The sequence below is a fragment of the Heterodontus francisci genome, chromosome 32 (genome assembly GCF_036365525.1).
Source record: "Heterodontus francisci isolate sHetFra1 chromosome 32, sHetFra1.hap1, whole genome shotgun sequence".
NCBI lineage: Eukaryota > Metazoa > Chordata > Chondrichthyes > Heterodontiformes > Heterodontidae > Heterodontus > Heterodontus francisci.
In genome coordinates this window covers 44,834,346-44,851,602 of record NC_090402.1, presented here as the reverse complement: position 1 = coordinate 44,851,602, position 17,257 = coordinate 44,834,346, and the positions used below count along the sequence as shown (strand labels likewise).

Genomic DNA, 17,257 nt, shown 5'->3' with positions numbered 1-17,257 from the left:
CCACCCCGGAGCATGGCTCAGGCGCTTCAGTTACATTTTGCGAAGACCCTTAATTTAAATAACTTCTGGGATCTAAATGAGTTGGGCACACATTTTGTGCAGGCTGCCAGGACACACTCATTGGCCGCTGAATAAGTGTCCCAGCATCATAACCTTTTGAAAGGAGGGAATTCCAGGTTTCTACTACCCTTTGTGTGAATAAGTATCTCCTAATTTCTCTTCTGAATGGCTCAGCACTAAATTTAAGATTACATCCCTTTGTTCTTGATTCTCCCACTGGAGGAAATATTTTCTCTAGATCCAACCCTATCAAATCCTTTTAACATTAGAAGTAAATGGATCAGATCACCCCCTCAATCTCCTATACTCAAGGAAATACAAATAAGTTTACGGAATGAATGGAAGGGAATTTATTCCGCTCTGTACTTCACCTGCAAATGCTTTATGTTGAATTTAACTTCCCAAAATAGAAAATGTATCTCCAATTCTAGGTGATAAAAATATTTTCCATAATACACGTTTGATCATTTTCTTTGAAATAATGAGAAAGAAAAGCACGTATCCATTGTATATTGTGTATCAAAGAACAAAGAGAACAAAGAACAGTACAGCACAGGAACAGGCCCTTTGGCCCTCCAAGCCTGCGCCGATCTTGATGCCTGCCTAAACTAAAACCTTCTGCACTTCCAGGGACCGTATCCCTCTATTCCCATCCTATTCATGTATTTGTTCTTGATTCCTTCTTGTATCCTTTTTCTTAAAGGTATAATTCAACTGTACGTAACAATTTTTCCCATTGGAATAAGTTAATTCAGTAAAAAGGCATCAGTACAGTACTCCTCTTTTGTGTCTATCAAAAATGAAACTTGAATAGGTCTCATTCTAGTGAGATCGGATTGTTCTTTGTACTTGCTGCATGACAATTGATCATGATTATAATACTCTCTTCCTGTCTACCTGAATTTAAGCTTACATTTATTCCTTCTCCTATTTCTATTTTCTCAGGCAAAGAGCAGAGGAAAATCATTCTGAATAATTTCTCTGCATTTAATTGAAAATGTTTCTCAATATTTTTCTTACAGATACTGATATGGTAACATTACTCAATTTGATACTGCTATTATTCTTTGCTAGGATTCTTTGTGAAGCGAAATAAGAACAGAAAATACTGGAAATGCTCAGCAGGTCAGGCAGTATCTGAAAGGGAAAAACAGTTCACATTTCAACTCGATGACCTTTCATCAGGACTGGAAAAAATTTAGAGATGTGACAGGTTTTAAGCAGGTGCAGAGGCAGGGAAAGTTGAGGATGGGGAAGAACAAAAGGGAATGTCTGTGACAGGGTAGAATGCAGGAGAAATTAAATGACAAGAGGGATGATGTTGCAAGGCATAAAGGGATGGTAATGGGAAAAATAAAGTAACAAAAGATAGGTCTAGAGGAGGTGAAAATGGGAATAGCATAATCATCGCTCACAGCTGCTGTCTGAACAAATGGGGGCAGGGATTATGATCTGAAATTGTTTAGCTCAGTGTTGAGTCTGAAAAGCTGTAAAATGCCTCATGGAAAGATGCTGTGGTGCTGTTCCTCAAGCTTACATTGATCTTTATTGGAACACTGCAGGAGGCCAAGGGCAGAGTGGGAGTGGGGTGGAGAATTAAAATAACAGGTGGCCAAAAGCTTGGTCATGCTTGTGGACTGAAAGAGAGGTGTTCTGCAAAGCTGTCATGCCTTTGGTCTCCCGAATGTAGAGGAGACCATGTGAGCAGTGAATACAGTATACTAAACTTAAAGATGTATAGATAAATTACTGTATCGCCTAGAAGGAATGTTTGGGACCTTGGATGGTAGGAAGGGAGGAGGTAAAAGGGCAGGTGTTACATCTCCTGTGCTTGCATGGGAAAGTGCCCCTTGGGAAGGGGAATTGGGATGATTGAGGAGTGGACCAGGGTGTCATGGTGGGAACAATCCCTTTGGAATGCTGAAAGGGGAGGGGCAGACGTGTTTGATGACACAACGCTGGAGATGGCAGAGGGTGATCTGTTGAATGTGGTGGAAAGTTGAGGGCAAGGGGAACCTATCATGGTTAAGTAACGGAGGATAAGGAGTGAGAGGAGAAGTGCAAGAAATGGAACGGACACAAACACTGGCACCTGCCAACCAAGGTGGGGGGGAATGTTTCGTTGTGGAAAAAGAAAGAACATATCAGAAGCACTGGTATGGAAGGTGGCATCGTCAGAACAGATGTGACAAAGATAGAAAAACTGGAAAAATGGAATAGAAAGAAAGAAAGATAGACTTGCATTTATATAGCGCTTTCATGACCACCGGATAGCTCAAAGTGCTTTTGAAGTGTAGGCACTGTTGTAATGTAGGAACAATATAGGTGGGAGGAAGTGTAGTCAAAGTAGCTGTGGGAACCAGTGAACTTGTAGTGGATATTGTTTGATAGCTTATCCCCAGAAATAGAAATAGAGAAATCAAGGAAGAGAAGGGAAGAGTCAGAGATAAACCATGTGAAGGCAAGGGAAAGGTAGAAATTTAAGCAAAGTTGATTAATTTTTCCAGTTCAGGGTGAGAGCAGAAAATGGCACTGATATGCTGATCAATGTACTGGAAAATGAGGTGAGTTGAAGTGGAACCAAGAATGTTCCACATATCCCATGAAAAGACATGCATGGCTAGGACACACGTGGATACCCATAGTAACACTTTTTATGTGGAAGAAGTGAGTAGAGTCAAAGGAGAAGTTGTTCAAAATGAGAGCAAGTTCAGCCAGGCGGAGGAGGGTGGCGGTGGATGGAAACTGGTTGGGCCTCCATTCAAGGAAGAAATGGAGAGCCCTAAGACTCTTGGTGGGAGATGGATGTTTAGAGAGTTTGGTCTTCCTTGGTGAAGAGGAGATGGTTAGGGCCAGGAAACTGGAAACAGAGGGCATCGAAAGGGCCACTAATATAGGTGGGAAGAGACTAGCAAAGGGAGAAAAAAATAGAGTCAAGATAAAAAGAAATCAGTTCTGTGGGGCAAGAACAGGCTGAAATAATGGGTCTACCAGGGCATTCCTGTTGGTCGATCTTGGGAAGGAGGTAGAAGGGGACTGTTTGAGGTTGGGAATTATGAGGTTGGAGGCCATGAATGGCAGATCTGGTAGATCCCCCGAGATGAGGCCAGTGACAGTCTTGGAAACAATGGCTTGATGTTCTGAAGAAGGGTCACTGACCCGAAACTTTAACTCTGCTTCTCTTTCCACAGATGTTGCCAGACCTGCTGAGTGATTCCAGCATTTCTTGTTTTTGTTTGCTTGATGTTCTATGGTGGGCTCGTGGTGTAGGGGAGGTAGGGGGAAGTGTCAGAGAGTTGGCTTTCAGTCTCCGCTAGCAGGTGGTTGGTTCACCAAACAACATTACCACCCTTGTCAGCAGATTTAATGACAATGTCAGGGTTAGATCTGAGAACAGAGTACTGGAAGTTCAGAGGGAAATAACAGAGAGTGAGGGGGAACAGCAAAATTGAGTTGGCTGATGTCACGCCAGCAGTTCTCAATGAAAAGTTCTAGAGAGGTTATAAGGACAAATGGAGGGGTCCAGGTCAGAATTCTGAAGATGGGTAAAAGAGTTCGCGGTGCGGGGATGGGAAGACCCCTTGCCAAAGAAATGGGCATGGAGGTGAAGGTGACAGAAGAAGAGGTCATCTTTGTGCTGAGCTCGAAATTCATTAAGGTGGTTTGTAAGGGGATTAAACTGAGAACTTTGCTGAGGGCAGATCTGGAGGGGTGTTGGTATCCAAGAATTGTTGAAGCGTGCGATCCTTGACACCTGGAAGGAAGAAAGAGTTTTTTGTTAAGCCACCAGATGAGGCGAAGGATGAAATGGAACTGCGGACCTGATCAGCTTTGAGATAGTGAGTCGGTGCTGCTGAAGAGAGAGTTTGAGAGTGTGCACATGGCGGCACACTTGAGCATGGATCTCAGAATGTGGCAAGATCAGTAGTTTGAGACATGTTGAATGTCTTGGAGATATTTGCAATCATGAGTGCATCCCTATAAAGGGCACTATTTCAGTTGGAATCTAAGTCTGACTCGGAGACTCCACGTGGATTCCAACTGAAGAGGTTTGATTTGGGAAGAATGCAGCAAATACAAGCTTCTATCGGTGCTCCGATTTTTGAACAACATGATATTTAACTTGATTTAACAGTGCATGACACCTGCAAGGAGAGATAATGAGATCGATAAAAAATTAATACTTAGCTGATGCCAAACGTGCTCAGTGTCCCTGATAGATAGAAAAGAAACTTTACTTAATCCCCTTGGAGCCAGATATTCAAGACAAGCTTGAATTTTAGAGTTATTTGGTGTCAGCTTAGCTCAGCTGGTTGCTTCTGAATTGGAAGGTTGTGGCTTCAAGTCTCACTGCAGGAGTTAAGTACATGATCTATGTTGATATTTCACTTGACTACCGAGACAGGTAGATTGCTGAAGTTGCTATCTTTTGGATAATGCATTAAACCATTACTATCCACCTGCTCAGGTAGGTAGTAATGATCCCAAGGCACTACTCAAAGAAGAAAAGGGAGTTCTCATGGTGTCCTGACTAATATATCTCCATCGACTAACGCCATCAAAAACATTACCTGTGATTGAATCGCTGTTTGTGCAATCTCGCTTTGTCTGCAGTGATGTCTGTGTGTTGCCCACCTAACAGTGACTGGATTTCAGCAGTACTCCATTATCAGGGAAGTGCTTTGGGACTTCCTGAGGTTATGATAAGTTAGTATATAAAATGCAGCTGTTTGTTCTTTGTCATAAACTTCCCATTTTGCCATCAGTAACCTTCAAATAATCTAAAACAAAACTTGCTTTTTGTGTTCAGATTCATTTTTCTGAAGCCAAGCTTTGGATCGGCAAAAACTTGAAACAATTTGACTTTGACCAGCCAAAGCTAAGACCATAACAACTTGCTCCCGCCAGAAACACAAATTCAGGGTTAATGTTGTTCATGTTAATTGGAAAGTTAAGTGAATTGGGGATTGGCGATTGAATGGAACTATTTTTGTCCTGGTAACTGATCTATTTGTCTGGGTTATTGAGAAGCGGGTGCCCATTATATTTCCTACATCTTGGCAAAATGTGAAGATTTGTTTTGCCTACTCAATGCAGAAAGAACTCTTTCACAGCAATCGGTGTGACTCAATGATCAAGGAATGAGAGAGAGCTTAGATGCATTCTGCTAATTAAATGGTAAGAAGAGCCCTGCAGATAAATGAATATTTTGCTACTGAGCCTTTGATCACCTGGAACTTGAGACCCGTCAGCTCATGCACACCAATAAATCTGCCCTGTCTTTGTGTATTCAATGGGAAGAAGCCATTGCTTTGTGCACCCAGGGAATGACAAATTGCTGTTTAATTTATGCTGATTTTCTCAGGTATGGAGGACTGACATTTGGCAATGTACTCAAATCTATACCAGCGTCCTTCAGTACAAAGGCTGCTCCAATGGTGCGGAAGATTGCAGTAAGAAGAACTGCGCAGGTAGGCCAAAGGCTGCTTTCTCAGGTTAATAATATACGTTGCAACAATCTGCGATATCTTAACAGCAGTAGAATGCATATAAATTGAAATATGTTGGTAATAGACAAGATGCTCGAGTGATAGAAGCAGACAACACTTTGTTTCAAGTCACAACATTATGGCTTTGATTTTCACAGGAGTAGGGGAATCAATGCGTGTGTGCTCACCCGGAGAGCTTGGAGGCAAGGCAGCTCTGCCAAGCTGAACAGAAGGATGTCATTTATGTAAAAGCTCTTGGAATCCCACCTGACACCCGGTCAAATTCACTACTTGATCGGCAGGGTGGAAGTGGGAATTTGGTGGCAGGATCCTGCAGCCAGGGACTTGTGGGTGGTCAGATCTGGAGGTAGTTGTGGATTAGAGGGGAAGGTAAAGAGTTACGAAGGTTTTGGGGGAATCTCTGGGGCTCAGGTTGCCCAAGGATGCTTTGAGGGGCCAGGCAGGAGCACTCCTTCTCCTCCTGGACCATAAGGAGTTTTAACAGTGACAAATTTCTAAAGCTTATCTTGGCTCCTCCCACCATGGTTCTGCTGCCAGACAGCACAGGTTTCCCCCTTTTCTTGCAGTTAATATTATGCCATGGTGGCAATGACATCGGACCACTATTTTTGCATGCTACGTAGATCTCCACCTACCTTTAGTCAGAGCCTCAGCCCGAATCACCACTGTGAATCATACAACAGCTGGTAAAATGGCAGATTGATGGTGGGATGGCAATTTTCATGAATGCAACCCCTCGCCCGGCCCTTTCCTGCCCTTCGTGGGGTAAGTGTGGGGGCTGGTTAAAATAGAGATTGATATCTTTCATTTATCCTTTTGCTGGGCTAATTGTGGCAAATTTGACCTGCTATCTGACAGGGGCTTCTTTTGTCGTTGCTTGTGGGGAGAAGGCTCAGGAATGTTGAGAAGACCCACATTTCTATTAGAAGTTCAAACAGACATTCCCTTTCGGTTGATGGGTGTCCCAATAACTTTGATGCATAGCTAACTGACTTATCTATCCTTTCTAGGACAATGATTAACTTGTTTATAAGAACTGGCAGATACCTGTTAAAGAATACAAGTCCGCAGATGTAGTCATTCACTCTAATGGTCGAGCCATTAAAAATAACATTTAATTTACGTAGGCAGACTGGACACACAAGTCAGCAGTTCCTGAGTAGCACAAGCACTGATGTTAGTGCCCATTAACATGGAATGTGGGCATCTTCCTCCATTGAGCCTTTGATCTGTATTAATTGATAGTTCTGTGTCCAAAGACTTCTCATACCGGGATAAGTACAGCAGGGCTATATCCAGATCATTAGTTGATTTAACCAAGCAGGAGTTACACACCATGTTTGTGTCTTTAGGGTATGAAGAGAAATATCAGCCAGGTGTTCCTTGCTGAATGCTGAATCCAATGATTCCCTCATTGAAATGTCTCCTTACATGGCTGTTGGGTTAAGGAAAGTTTGTGGTCCCTCAATTAGATTACCGATATTCACTGTCCCAGCTCACTAGAACTAGGTATTGAAAATTCCACAAAGAATATTTTTAAAGAAGTGAAGCTGTAGAGTAGAAGATATGTGAAGTTCAAGCACCAAAATATGAATTGAAAAGCAACTGGAAATATAAATTGTAAGGAAGAGAAGGAATGTATGGAAATTATTTTTCTATCAAGATAAGGAACTGAAGAAGTACAACATCTTAAAGTCAACAGAGATAGAATCAAGGGGAAAAAGAAAACTATATGGTAGAAATGTAATTTTTTATAGTGGTTTTCGTAATAAAGCAGTTTATTTAGCACTGCCTTTATGGCACATAAAGGATGAGGTGTTCATCGAGAAAAGTAGATGGCAGCAATTAATTCAAAGTGCGTTGCATGTTTGGTGCAGCCAGTTGCATGCAACCATACTGATGGTCACCACATCTTGACTGTAAAAGGTTACTGCTCATGTTCTCATGGAAAATGCTGACAAATTCCATTGCCTCATCTCCAAATTAAGAGCACTCCTGTATGAGGGTTTGCTGAATGCTCTCAGCCAGCATTGTGTTCTGTTCTGCAGCTTCATCAGTCTCCTCCTGGTGATCCCTTGCTGGATCTGGAGATCTTCCACTCTAGATCCTCCATGTTGAACTCTCTTTACAGAGAGTTTACCTTGCTCCTTGAAACCTTATTTGGGCTATATTGCAAGACATCTCTAAATCTATCCTGGCACCTGAGGCTCTGCTTCAACATGGTTTCTTCATGTTACTATTAATGAGGTTGGAATGACAATAGAACTCATTCAGCAGTTGCCATGCAGGTACTAAGTGACAAGAATAAGATGTTAACAAACAGGGTGTAGATTCTCCGAGCAGAACATACGTAAAGCTCTTTAAAGCACTAGCATTAAAAGGTCAGGCCTGAACAGGTTGACAAAACAGGAATGACCTGTTGGGGCAAGTCTGGAAATTGTGCAGAGGGTGTTAATACATAATTAGGGCCTCGTTTACTTTTGGAAAACTGTTGGGTGTCACTGGCATCTGAAATGTCAGAAAGTTACGTGGGCAAAGAGCCAACAAGACAGGTCCACACCCCAACTTCTGCTTGGCTTTGCCCCAATTTATGCCAATTTTGTTTGGATGAAACTGATTGTTTACAGTTTTGCTGTATATAATTTTGATTTCAATGTATAGGTGTGAAGATGATAGAAAGAGCAAAGGATCGTTGATCTATGAGAAGCAGTCAGAACTATATGTCCTGGTTGAAGAAAGAAATGCTTTTGAATCAGTGCAAGGATACATGATTACAAGTCAAGAAAGCCACACTTTCAATCTTGGCTAATGTCCTTTCTTCACTTATTTGGCCATTAAATGCCCTGGCTTACTTGGCATAACCAGTTTATTCTTGGTGCAATCAGTGACACTCAGCCTTCCCGCAGAACCTGACGTGGCCCTAGATCTGCATAAGGAAGCAGGTGTTGCCCAGAAAGCAAGTGCCTCCGACCATGTGTATGTGCAGTGGCACCTCCACGTTTCACAGGGAGCCAGAACAGCCTGTAGAAAAATAGGATTAGCACCTGTTATGGTCAAGCGAGGAGGGGTCAAAGGGCTTCCTTCTTTACTCTCTCCTTTTTTGACCACAACAGGTTTAATCTTTTAGAGTGGATGTACTGGCCAATTCAGTAAATGTTTGATTACTTTCTTGCCATGATCATTACAAGAACTAATCGGACAGGTTTCTTGAGTTTAACAAAGAGTTAACTTTATTGTACCTAAACTGAATTAATTAAAATAATAAACTACGTGCCAACTTCCACACACACACACTCTCTAGAGGTTCACACACACGCAAGTAGGGTACAGAGTGGGGAAGCATCGATTGGTCGAGTTACAGTCCATAGACAAAAGGAGTATACAGTCTGTGGAGTTTGGTGACTCGGCTGACTTCCAGCTGAATTCGGTGGTCCTGAGGCTTTTAGTTTGAAGAGATAGATGACTGATTCGGTGGGTCTCTTGGAGACAATGATGAGGATGATTTCCTCCAAAAGGGTTTCTGATTGTAGCTAGAGTATGCAGAGGTGGTCAGTCAGCAGGCAGAATTCGAAGCTTGCAAGCTGGAATGGAGAGAGAGAGGGGAGAGACCCACTTGGGTCTGCACATGTCAGAGTCCAGGTGCTTCTCCTAGCTGCTGCAGAGAAATACCAGCTTAAAACCACAGATGGCGGGGGGAGGGTTCTTGTCACATGACAGTCACTCAGTGATTAAAGCATTATAGTTAGCAGTGTATTTATTCTTGCTAAAAAGAACAGGCAGTTGTGTTAAACTTCCTGGGTCTTGCTTCTTGCTGGGTTGAGCAGTCAACAAAGAACAGTACAGCACAGGAACAGGCCATTCGGCCCTCCAAGCCTGCGCCGATCTTGATGCCTGCCTAAACTAAAACCTTCTGCACTTCCGGGGACTGTATCCCTCTATTCCCATCCTATTCATGTATTTGTCAAGATGCCTCTTAAACGTCGCTATGGTACCTGCTTCCACCACCTCCCCCGGCAGCAAGTTCCAGGCACTCACCATCCTCTGTGTAAAGAACTTGCCTCGCACATCCCCTCTAAACTTTGCCCCTCGCACCTTAAACCTATGTCCCCTAGTAACTGACTCTTCCATCCTGGGAAAAAGCTTCTGACTATCCACTCTGTCCATGCAGCTCATAACTTTGTAACCCTCTATCATGTCGCCCCTCCACCTCTGTCGTTCCAGTGAAAACAATCCGAGTTTATCCAACCTCTCCTCTTAGCTAATGCCCTCCAGACCAGGCAACATCCTGGTAAACCTCTTCTGTACCCTCTCCAAAGCCTCCAAAATCTCTCTCGCTGTCTCTCTCGCTGTCTCACTCGCAGTCTCTGTCGCTGTCTCTCTCGCTATCTCTCTCGCAGTCTCTCTCGCAGTCTCCCTCGCTGCCTCCCTCGCAGTCTTCTGGTAGTGTGGCGACCAGAATTACACGCAATATTCTAAGTGTGGCCGAAATAAAGTTCTGTACAGCTGCAGCATGACTTGCCAATTTTTATACTCTATGCCCCAACCGATGAAGGCAAGCCGTATGCCTTCTTGACTATCTTATCCACCTGCATTGCCACTTTCAGTGACCTGTGGACCTGTACGCCCAGATCTCTCTGCCTGCCAATACTCCTAAGGGGCGGCACAGTGGCGCAGTGGTTAGCACCGCAGCCTCACAGCTCCAGCGACCCGGGTTCAATTCTGGGTGCTGCCTGTGTGGAGTTTGCAAGTTCTCCCTGTGTCTGCGTGGGTTTCCTCCGGGTGCTCCGGTTTCCTCCCACATGCCAAAGATTTGCAGGTTGATAGGTAAATTGGCCATTATAAATTGCCCCGAGTACAGGTAGGTGGTAGGGAAATATAGGGACAGGTGGGGATGTGGTAGGAATATGGAATTAGTGTAGGATTAGTATAAATGGGTGGTTGATGGTCGGCACGGACTCGGTGGGCCGAAGGGCCTGTTTCAGTGCTGTATCTCTAAACTAAACTAAACATTTACTGTATACTTCCCACCTGCATTAGACCTTCCAAAATGCATTACCTCACATTTGTCCGGATTAAACTCCATCTGCCATTTCTCCGCCCAAGTCTCCAACCGATCTATATCCTGCTGTATCCTCTGACAATTCTCATCACTGTCCGCAACTCCACCAACCTTTGTGTCGTCCGCAAACTTACTAATCAGACCAGCTACATTTTCCTCCAGATCATTTATATATACGACAAACAGCAAAGGTCCCAGCACTGATCCCTGCGGAACACCACTAGTCACAGCCCTCCATTCAGAAAAGCACCCTTCCACTGCTACCCTCTGTCTTCTATGACCAAGCCAGTTCTGTATCCATCTTGCCAGCTCACCTGTGAACCCGTGTGACTTCACCTTTTGTACCAGTCTGCCATGAGGGACCTTGTCAAAGGCTTTACTGAAATCCATATGGATAACATACACTGCCCTTCCTTCATCAATCATCTTCGTCACTGCCTCAAAAAACTCAATCAAGTTAGTGAGACACGACCTCCCCTTCACAAAAGTCATTTCATCGCCACCTCACCTTGCCTTGCAATGTAGGATATAGTGTTACAAATTAGGTGTCCATCTTAAGCTGCTAGCAAAATCATCTTTTATCAGTTCCTTTTTAAATGTCTTTAAAAAATATAAATTCAGGTCTCTTGTCAGTGGATTAAAGAAAATTATCATTCAACAAAGCACATCGGTGTGACACACCACTGAGTGGACATGATGGTTTCAATGTACATTGTGACCTGGATACATTCCTAGCTGGTGAGGTCGTTCAACTGATGCTGACATCATACTGTAGTGTTCTTCTACTGGATTGAGTCTTTCTGGAGCCCTATTATTAGACTTGCTGTGTGCCAGTTACTATGCACCAGGATTCTATCCTGCTCTAAGCATAAGATTGGCATAAAGCACAAGGATTAAGAAGCAATTCCTTCACACCTGGGGTTAAGTTATGCCACAAACTGCCAACTATATATATTGTCGATGATGTAGTTGATACAGTAATTGACAGATTTCTGATTTATTGGGGAGTCAGGTGTTCTGAGCTTGGGGTAGGAGGGAGATGATGTAATCCTTGCTTACTGATGTTCTGATGGGTCAAAGGAGGGCTGATTTGCCTGTAACAACTTGGCAAACTCATGATCATTGAAACTCTTTCCTCTCCCGAGAACTAGGAGGATGACAGCTGAGCAAGATACATTTTGGAAGTAAAATGGAAGCAGTTGCGATCTGACATTAAAACAAACACAAAGGTGAGCATTTAACTCGTGCTTACCACTTTTTTCTTTTATTTCTGTAGGCATTTTACAACAACAAAGGTTATCACAGCATGCCAACCTATCTGAATACCCTGAACAATGCCATTCTCCGGGCCAACCTACCTAAGAGCAAGGGCAACCCTGCAGGATATGGTAAGCCCAAAGAATCATTTGAGTTAACCTTTTGAAACAGATGCCATTCTGAAGTCAGAAACAAAACCTTGCTCTCTCTTGTCATTGATGGTACCAGTGATAAACTAGTCACCGATATCAGCAGTCAAATTCTGCAGGTCCAGATATAGTACATTTGAATTTCTTCAGGCCCTTGTGATTCCATAACTGTCCTTTACTTTTATTGTGTTTGATTGAATTGTGCACTGGTTTAATACAAATGTAGAATTTATTGTGATCTGCAGGTTAGCAAATTGCCCTATTATCTCTATAATCTGACTCTGAATGAAGATCTATGTCTGTTGACTGCAACTGAAATGAGTTGGCACAGCTTTTACCTAGTTAGGGTCTCGCGTATTGTTGTAATCTGCAGTGCTCTGAGGGGGAAGGCCTTACATGAGGAAGAAATGCATGAATGACAATCACCCTCTGACGAGGAGGACTCAGAGGAGAGAGGGGCAAGCAGCAATGAATGATGAGAACACGATGATGGAAGCCAGACATGTTGACGACATGCAAAGGAGACGAGAGACAACCTCCGAATGACCCACTTTCAGCCGCTCTGATGTGCACTCAATGAGAATCCAATAAAGAATCACCTTCGTACATTAGTCTTCCTCCTCCCTTCCATCTGTTTTCCCTGAATGCCGACCAGTTGCAATGCACATTGGCACTGCACTAAGGGTTAGGGTGGAATTCAGAAGCTCACAATTAAGGAATGATGGAACATGGGTTTCACACAATGATAGCAAATGATCGGCACAAAAGAACGTTTAATTTCCAAAAAACATATTTTCAACACCCATGAATCCCCAAGTGTGGCTAGCTGCTTTTCTTAACACGTTCGCGGTGTGACCAGTGCACTAGAAGATGTGCTGGTGACAGGCTTCTGATCAGGACGCCACTTGGTCTCTGACTTCAGTGGGCGTTCTCTGGGTGTCTGAGGCCTGGAGGGCCCCGGCTGCCTGAGGGTTTCCTGGACAGGTGCAGGACTCCCCGCAGGCGTTGTGGCTGCTGGAGCTGGGCTCACTGGCAGAGGGGCTGAGGAGCCAGTGTCCACACTCGGAGTGCCCTGAGGGGAAGCCCCAGATGTGGAGGGCATCCTCTCCTCCTCCCTTTCAAGGCTCGCTGGAACCACCACGTTCTCCGGAGAAGGATGAGGAGCAGGAGAAGTCTCTAGGCTCCTGGTCCTTCACTCGCTTTGCCACTGCTGAGTTGAGCTCATGGCCAAGGCGATAGTGTGCAGTTCCCGACGCATCTGGGGAATTTGGCTCTCTATACATTTCACCAGTCTGGATACCGGAAGATAGGAGAAATGGAGGTGGGAGATTGCAGTACCCAGTTCACACAATGAGGTTTTTCATGGTTATGGATGCTCTCAAATTGAGGGTGCACTAGAACTGTAGTAACTATCATAGGAACAAGAGAAGGCTATTCAGCCCCTCAATCGTGTGCTGCCATTCAATTAGATTGTGGCTGAACTGTATTGCAACTCCATATTCTTTGATGTCCTTGTCTAACAAAAATCTCTCGATCTCAGTCTTAAAAATTTCAATTGACCCAGTATCCACAACCTTTTGGGGGAGAGAGTTCCAGATATCCATTACCATTTGTGTAATAAGGTGCTTCCTGATTTCACTCCAGAATGGCCTATTTCTAATTTTAAGATTGTTCTGAATTTCTCCACTGGAGGAAATAGTTTTTTTTTGTATTTACCCTGTCGAATCCCTTTGTCATTTTAAACACGTCTCCTAGGTCATCCCTCAACCTTTGAAGCTCAAGGGAATACAAGCCAATTTTATGGAACCTGTTCTCATAAATTAACCCTTTGAGCCCCAGTATCATTCTGCTATTAGAAACCTCAATACAGAATCTGGCGTTTTCTTGCCCCCTTTGTTTTGACACCAGCACCTCCTCAACAGTTGGACCTTTCCCTTAGCAGTGTGCATGAAGATCCAGACTTCTGTATTGCAATGCAATGCCTGTTGATAGTAGGTAGCAATTTTACATGTAATTGTTTTAAATATGAGCAGAAGGATCCAGATCTCAGCAATGTTGCAGGCGATCAATTGTCATGAGAATTAGATCAAAGAGTTGACAAAGGAAGAACTACATTTATGCAGTTTTTCTTAAATATTGACTTTTTTTTGGATATCTGGAAGTTCGGATGTACCAGCCTCAGAGTTCCAGTCACTTTGCTTCCTTGTGAAGATTTACCAGGATTTAGAATGGGAACTCTACTCACCTGCACAACTAACCATGCATTACACAGAGTCATTCAGGAAGCCTTGCTGGCATCGGTAGGGAGTCTGTTGAATTCAGGGTAATAGTTAACTAGAATATTTTGTATCAGAGGAAAATGACAACCTATGTTATCAGTGATTTAGAGTTACTAATATATATCCTAACTTTGTTCACCATCCATGACTGTTAGCAGCAGTATTAATCATAGCAATATGAGATACTAATTTTAAACATGAGAAAATGATTATAACTCATGAACCTGCAAGGAGAATCTTTCTTATCCTGCCTGGTTATGGAAAAGGAAATAGAAAGACTTGCATTTATATAGCACCTTTTCTCAGTTATCCCAAAACACATTACAGCCAATGAAGTACATTATGAAGTGTAGTACCTGTTATAATGTAGGAAATGTGGAACATCAGTAAAAGAAGTTCAGTCACTCTCTAATGGCCACTGCCGCTATAGACTGTTTCATCAAGCCCAGAATGAGCTGACATGTTTTCTTCACCCTGGATCTTCGCTGCAGTTAGATTTTCCCCTGACCTGTTTGATAAATGTCAGGATTTATATCTTGCAGTTCTGTTTTATACAAAGTGGATTATCGGGATCTGCAGAAGAACTTGCATGTTTGTGCTGTTTCGAAAGTGAATTGTCCACATTCTCAATGGTGCTGCTGTCATCAGTTGCAAACTAGTGGAACAGTGCCATCTGTGGGCAATATAACAGTGAACCACTCCTTGTTCCGCACTTCACAAATAAAATCAAGCAGGAAATTCTGCTTCTTCAAAGGAATATATATTTTCAAATAAAGGCATGTTCCTTTTATAATCTATCAGTTCGCCTATAACATTGCTCAGAGTGAGTCAGAGGATAGATGCACTGTTTTATCAGGGTTACTGACCTACAATGGTTGAATAAGTCAAATACAACTTTTATTAAAATTCTGTCCATCCATTATTCTGTAATAGCACTGGGAGATGAACCTGGGTGTGCTCCTGAACTTTATCAGCACTGGGAGATGGTGGTGGGGTGTCTTGAGCTTTGGTAAGCATTGGGAGATGGCCATAGAAGATGGCCATGGGAGATGGACCAGAGCTTTGGGAGCAATGTGAAATAGTACTGGATTTTGGAAGTGCTGGGCGATGATCCTACGCTTTTAATTGAGATGGTGTCCTAGAGTTGGCAGCTGATCTTGACAACATGGAATGGGGGAGCATGTTTGGTCTGGTATTATTCTGGAGGGGAAACTTGAGATGTTGTAGAAATGAGTGTTTTCGAAAGGGTGTGGGAAACTGGCAGGGGAAAGGAATTCAGAAGATATGTCTTTCAGAGAGCTGGCTTGGATGTGATGGCCTGAATGGGCCCATTTCTATGCTGTAAAATTCTGTGACTCCAAAACGAGTGATTTCTTAGCTTGTGTGGCCTAAACAGAAGTGACATGATAGCACAGAGCCCAGAGAGCAGTAATTTTATGCTTTGATAGCTAGAAACATAATGCACTGTGTGTAATTTATGACAACCTGGTGTTTTAATTTTTTATGTAAAACTGTTGTTTAGAGCCTCACTGATTTGTGTTCTGTGTTCTCATGCATGCCTTAGTTGTCAATTGTTTGCAGATTTGCAGTGCAGATTGAGATGATTACATCATGATTGCAGTGATAATAAAAACGGAAAATGCTGGAAATGGAGAGAGAAACAGAGTTAACATTTCATGTCGTTGACCTGTCGAATCATAATAGGTTTTAAGCAAGGCAGGCAAAGGGGAATAGGGAAGGTCCTGTCATAGGGTGCAAAAACGTGCAGTGAACTTTGGTACTGCTATTGAAATAAAGCAAAAAGAAGTTAGCAGGTTGATAGAGTAATGGTAAACTGTGCAGCTGTTGAGTAGAACTCAATACAGCCAACCAATGTTTCTCAACAAACTTGATAACTTCCAAAGCGTCAGAATCCTCCTTCCCAACAATTATCGGCTAGCTATGTATATGAAGTTGATTGAAAAGCCTGTGTTGTACAAGGGGTGTTGGTACAAGGCTGTAATTGAGTAGTCCTGGGCAACATTTACTCCCTCAACCAGGATCACTAAAAGAGATTATCTGGTCATTTATCTCATTGCTGTACTGTGTGCATATTAGCTGCAGTGTTTCCCTGAATTACAACAGTGATTACACTTCAAAAGTATTGCATTGAAGTTCTTTGGGATATCCTGAAGTATGAAAGGTGCCATGTAAATGCAACTTCTTTCTCTGTAATGAGGCATAGAGATTCATTTCACTAAATGCGCATGTTGTAGTGTTATTTATCTTTGAATCGGTGATGTTCTCTGTAGCTTGCAATATCCATCTGCACTATTATCTTGATCAATTTCACAAAAAAAATCTGATCGTTATCTCATTACCATTTGTGGGATCTTGCTGTACCCAACAGTACTTTTACAATAGTAACTGCATTTCGAAAGTACTTCATTGGTTGTAAAGCATTTGGGACATCCTGAGTATCCTTAGTGGGTAGGCGGTGGTGTAGTGGTATTATCACTGGACGAGGAACCCAGAGACCCAGGGTATTTCTCTGGGGACATGGGTTCGAATCCCACCACAGCAGAAGGTGGAATTTGAACTTAATTAATAAATCTGGAGTGAAAAGCTAGTCTAATGATGGCCATGAAACCATTGTTGATTGTTGTAAAAACCCATCTGGTTCAATGTGGTTAACTCTTACATGCCCTCTGAAATGGTCTAGCAAGCCACTCAGTTGTACCTAACCGCTACGAAGTCAATAAAAAGGAATGAAACCGGACGGACCACCCGGCATCGACCTAGGCAACGGAAATGACAACAGCAAACCAAGCCCTGTCGACCCTGCAAAGTCCTCCTTACTAACATCTGGGGGATTGTGCCAAAGTTGGGAGAGCTGTCCTACAGTCTAGTCAAGCAACAGCCTGACATAGTCATACTCACGGAATCATACCTTACAGACAGTGT

General features: G+C 43.0%; 1 protein-coding gene across 4 annotated transcripts in view; it reads left to right on the top strand.

Moving 5' to 3' along the window:
• Window positions 1–17,257, top strand: part of abca2 (ATP-binding cassette, sub-family A (ABC1), member 2) — a 585,325-nt gene that overhangs the window by 491,188 nt on the left and 76,880 nt on the right. For all 4 annotated transcript variants that reach the window (XM_068012728.1, XM_068012729.1, XM_068012727.1 and 1 more), the window contains 2 exons: window positions 5,426–5,531; window positions 11,906–12,017. In XM_068012728.1, the coding sequence (XP_067868829.1) occupies window positions 5,426–5,531; window positions 11,906–12,017 (218 nt within the window). The remainder of the gene's footprint in view (window positions 1–5,425; window positions 5,532–11,905; window positions 12,018–17,257) is intronic.